The sequence below is a fragment of the Rhinopithecus bieti genome, unplaced genomic scaffold, assembly GCF_001698545.2.
Source record: "Rhinopithecus bieti isolate Rb0 unplaced genomic scaffold, ASM169854v2 scaffold_61590, whole genome shotgun sequence".
Classification (NCBI taxonomy): Eukaryota; Metazoa; Chordata; class Mammalia; order Primates; family Cercopithecidae; genus Rhinopithecus; species Rhinopithecus bieti.
Genome location: NW_016823353.1, coordinates 113,086 through 118,398, shown reverse-complemented (window position 1 = coordinate 118,398; position 5,313 = coordinate 113,086). Strand labels below are relative to the sequence as shown.

Below are 5,313 nucleotides of genomic sequence, written 5' to 3'. Positions count from 1 at the left end.
TATATATATATATATACTTTTTTGTTGTTTGTTTAAGATAGAGTCTTGCTCTGTCACCCAGGCTGGAGTGCAGTGGTGGGATCTGGGCTCACTGCAATCTTTGCCTCCCAGGTTCAAGCAATTCTTGTACCTCAGCCTCCCAAGTAGCCGGGACTACAGGTACTTGCCACCATGCCTGGTTGATTTTTTTATTTTTAGGAGAGATGGGATTTCAACGTGTTGACCAGGCTGGTCTCAAACTCCTGACCTCAGGTGATCTGCCCATCTCAGCCTCCCAAAGTGCTGGGATTACAGGTGTGAGTCACCACGCCTGGCCTAAAAGAGTTAACATATTTTAATAACAATAATTAGAAATTTAATTATAAAGAACTCTTAAAGGTATTAAAATTAATTTCAAAACTATTATATTTTTTTATTGCAGATATAAATATTTGGCCATTTTCTAATAGATTGGCTAAAATAGTAATTAAGTTCTTTTAAAATAAACTATAAATTGTCTTGAAAGATATTGCTATAAAATTTAAAATTTTGTTTAATATATTTTTTCAAATGGGTAATACATTCACATGGTACAAAATTCAGAAGGCACAAAAAGGTATACAGTTAAGTTTCTTTGCCAGTCACATAGTTGCTCCCTTCCTGATTCCAGTCACATAGTTGCTCCCCAGAAAAAAGCTAAGGAATTATTTTAATGTGATTTTTTTTCTAATAATAACAGATTGAAGATCTCAAACAGACAAATCATGGCTTGGAAGAATATGTTAGGAAACTCTTGCATAGTAAGGAGGTGGTAAGCAGTCAAGTAGACGATTTAACCAGCCACAATGAGCATCTTTGTAAAGAATTGATTAAAATTGACCAACTAGCAGAGCAACTAGAAAAAGAGAAAAATTTTGTGGTGGATTCCGCCAACAAAGAACTTGAAGAAGCCAAGGTACCAGATTTACCACTGATCAGGATTTTAATTCTACTTTAAACATTATGTAATTTTTAAATGCAATGAAAAAAGTAGCATTCTCATTTCTATAATTTGGAAGCTTTTTAGATTTGACAGTATATTTAAATGTCTGTTCTAAGATTAAATTCTTTCTCACATTTTATTTCTTTTAACAAATTTTACTCAAAACATTTCATAGGTAATATGTAGTCATTGTAAAAAATTTCAAAGCAACAGGAATGTTCTGTGAACCAAATGTTGCTCCCACTTCCCAATTCCTCTCTCCTCTGCGGAGATATCTACAAACCAATAGATACATTTATATTCATTTATTTTCACACGTATAATTGATTTCAATACACTTTAAAAATGATTTTTACCAAACTAAAAATAGAACTGCCATGTGATCCAGCAACAACACAGCCGGGTATACATCCAAAAGAAAGGGAATCAGTATGTCACAGAGGTATCTGCACTTCCATGTTTATGGCAGCACTATTCACAATAGCCAAGATATGGAATCAATCTAGGTGTCCATTAACGGGTAAGTGGATAAAGAAAATGCAGTATGTATGCACAATAGAATGTCATTCAGCCATAAAGAAGAATAAAACTCTGTCATTTGCAGCAACATTAATGAGCCTGGAGGACATTATGTAAAGGGAAATAAGCCAGGCACAGAAAGACAAACACTGCATGTTCTCACTCATGTGGAATCTGAAAAAATCCATCTTATGGAGACAGAGCGTAGACTGATGGTTACCAGAGGCTAAAAGAATAGTGGGGAGGAGAGGATGAAAAGAGGCTGGTTAATTGGTACGAAAATACAGTTATAGAGAAGATATAAATTCTAGTGTTTGATGGCACAGTAGGGTGACTGTGTTTAACAATTTATTGCATATTTTAAAATATCTGAAAGAGAAGATTTGGAGTATTCCCAGGACAGAGAAACAATCGTTAAGGTGATGGATATCCCCATTACCCTGATTTGATCATTACACATTGATGCATGTATTAAAATATCACATGTACCCCATAAATATGTACCATTATTGTGTATCAATAAAAAGTCAATTTAAAACTTTTTTTTAAACTAAAATTTTAAAATTTGCCAATCTTTTTTTTTCTTACTGGTGTCTGACATTTGGTTCTTGTTCAGGAAGGTTTTTTTTTCACCTCAGGAACTAGAGATATACTTTCTAAAGTTTTCTTTTAATACTTCTTAGTAGTTTTCCTTCTTTTAATACTGCTGATTTCTTCTTCTAATATGAGGTAGGGTTGCCTAGTCCTTTCTTCACTGATTTGACTTATTATTTTAACAGATACTAAATTCTCAGATATCTGTGACTATGTTTCTGGACTATTTGTTTTCATTGATTCATTTGCCTTTTTCTGTGCCACCACCACCACGTTGTTTTAGTTACTGTAGCTTTATGATATTTTGATCAACATTTTATTTCTTGATTGAGTACTCTGCCGTGAAATTTAGAAACTAGAGATTAAACGTAATTATAAAATGGCAGTTTCACTTCTCCATTGCTGCCTAATGGCTGATAAGCAAGATAGAGCATATTTGAAGTTCAAAAAACAACCTGTTGAATTTTTAAGTGATAGCGTGTGAACACGCTTATTTGTCTTGATTTTATTAATCACCAAATTAGTAAATTGTGTCTGTAAACAAAGTAATTTCCCAAAGCTAATTGTTATTACGTGTTATTTCTTAAACATTCTTTTAATGTAACAGGACTCCTATAGCAAATAATAAAGCAATTAAATAAATTATCAGGTGAAACATTATTGAAGTCACTGTTACAGTAATTTAAATATGAGTCCAATTGATGAACTCTAGGATTGTATGTATTTTTATGCAGTAACCTCTCATTGAGACTGCTTAATGGATGAGTTTAAATTAGTGGAAAGTCAAATAATGCAACTTTTTTGTTGTTGAGATAGAGTTTCCATTTGTCACCCAGGCTGGAGTGCAGTGGCACGGTCTCGGCTCACTGCGACCTCCACCTCCTGGGTTCAAGCGATTTTCTGCCTCAGTCTCCTGAGTAGCTGTGATTACAGGTGCCCACCACCATGCCCATCTAATTTTCATATTTTTAGTAGAGGTAGGGTTTCAGCATGTTGGCCAGGCTGTCTTGAACTCCTGACCTGAAGTGATCTGCCTACCTTGGCCTTCCACAGTGTTGGGATTACAGGCATGAGCCACGTCACGTGGTCATAATAGTGCAATGTTTAAATACATGAGTTTATTACTTTAAGGATACAGTCTTCTCAAACCATATTGTCTGGAACAGGTCCTTAGAACTACTTGAAATACTAGATAAGAATGATTTGTTTTTAACTTTTGAATTATTTATCTTCAAATGGATGCTGTTAAAGTATTTGAAGTATAGTTAAAAGTAGCTTGAATATTTTGAACTTTTTTTTTTTTTTTTTTTTTGAGACGGAGTCTCCCGCTGTCGCCCAGGCTGGAGTGCAGTGGCCGGATCTCGGCTCACTGCAAGCTCCGCCTCCCGGGTTTACGCCATTCTCCTGCCTCAGCCTCCGGAGTAGCTGGGACTACAGGCGCCCGCCACCTTGCCCGGCTAGTTATTTTGTATTTTTTAGTTTCACTGAGTTAGCCAGGATGGTCTCGATCTCCGGACCTCGTGATCCACCCTTCTTGGCCTCCCAAAGTGCTGGGATTACAGGCTTGAGCCACCGTGCCGGCCTAAACATTTTTCAATACACTTTTGTTTGTATTGTTACTTTAAAAAGTTTTTTAACTAATTTTTTTAATGCCACTTCAGGTGGAATGTATTGTAACTTTTTTTAAAGGCACATTCACAGTGTAATGGTAAATTGATTTCCATCTGTCTTAATTATAAAAATTATCAAAATTGGGCCAGGCATGATGGCTTATGCCTGTAATCCCAGCACTTTGGGAGGCCGAGGCAGGTGGATCGCTTGAGGCCAGGAGTTTGAGACCAGCCTGGTGAACATGATGAAACCCCATCTCTACTAAAATGCAAAAAAATAGCCAGGCATGGTGTCATATGCCTGTAATCCCAGCTACTTGGGAGGCTGAGGCACAAGAATAGCTTGAGCCTGAGAGTCAGAGGTTGCAGTGAGCCAAGATCGCGTCATACTCTAGCCTGGGCAAAAGAATGAGACTCTGTCTCAAAAAAAAAAAAAAAAAAATTGTCAGAAGTGCAGAGTGTAATTATGTCTTCCTTGTTTTTGTCTTCAAATTGAAAATTAACTGTACTCCTTCCCAGACTGCGGGAAACCAAATTGACTGAATTCCAACAATGAGAATGCCCTGTTTAGAAGTCATCATTTTTAAAGGGTGGTTAGGGTTTATGTTCTAGAGAGAGTAAGTACTATGTCAGGGTGAATTTTCTGCTATCAAAAGGAAGAATTTTTGGAATGGAAAACATCTAAAATATAAGAGCTAAGATTTACCTAAAACTGTAAGTATTAACTTTACAGGTGAAATTTTGCCTGGCTTGACAAACAGTATTTCTAGGAAATAGATGTCCCTAAATTGTGGAATGTTGGGTGTATTTGAGGATTGGAAAGCTATTGGGTGAAAAAGAGGTAAGCAGCAGTCTTAGAGTAGAGATACCGTTGCTGACACAGGGAAAACATCAGGAACTTTATAATATAGAGAGAACAAAATGGAAATAGGCCTTTGGGTTGGTAGAATGCCCTGAAATGAGGAAGTCACCAACCTCAGTAAGTGAATGTCCCCAAGTAGAATGGGGATTAGAAAGATGCAAAACCAACACTGGGGATATGAACTCCAGTGTGTGTTGTCATCATCCTAAGACATTAGATGTGCACTTTAGGTTTATATTTATGGGGGAGAGATTCCTTGCCTATTTGTGGGGTAGCACTTGAAATGAGATTTCTAATTTGATTGCTGAGAAAGAATGTTTGGGTTTCTAGTGTTTGAGATTATACTCTGGGTATGTGGAGGTAGAGTCTGAAGCTAAAGCTACTGTTAGTTTGTCTGGAATTGAGATAATATTAAATGTATTCACTAGGAACTAATTACTTTTAGTCTTATTTTTAAAGGTCAACAGTAACTTCTTCCATGATTTACTTCATTAAAATATTTTCATATTAACTATTGGCTATTGCTATGTAATAAATTACTTTGAAATCTTAATGCCTTCAAACAACAAATATTGATACCTCACAGGTTCTTGGGTTGGGAGTTCAAGAGTGGCTTAGTTGGGTTGTTCTGGTTCAGTGTTTCTCAGAAAATTGTAATCAAGATGATGGCCAGGGCTGGTGGTTTACACCTGTAATTCCAGCACTTTGGGAGGCCAAGGCAGGCAGATCACTTCAGGTCAGGAGTTTAAGACCAGCCTGGCCAATAT

At 36.5% G+C, this 5,313-nt stretch overlaps 1 protein-coding gene across 6 annotated transcripts in view; it reads left to right on the top strand.

Annotated features, from left to right (window-relative positions):
- LOC108521511 (centrosomal protein of 135 kDa-like) overlaps positions 1-4,629 on the top strand; it is a 31,233-nt gene extending 26,604 nt beyond the window's left edge. For 4 of the 6 annotated variants that reach the window (XR_001883210.1, XR_001883212.1, XR_001883209.1 and 1 more), the window contains one exon: positions 719-932. Coding sequence is in view for 2 of the 6 variants with exons in the window: in XM_017861373.1 (XP_017716862.1) it covers positions 719-934; positions 4,418-4,438 (237 nt within the window). In the remaining 4 variants the exon portion in view is untranslated. Of the gene's footprint in view, positions 1-718; positions 935-4,417 lie in introns of those variants that run through there. The other 2 variants (XM_017861373.1, XM_017861374.1) reach the window with 2 other exon arrangements.
- Positions 4,630-5,313: the final 684 nt, after the last annotated feature.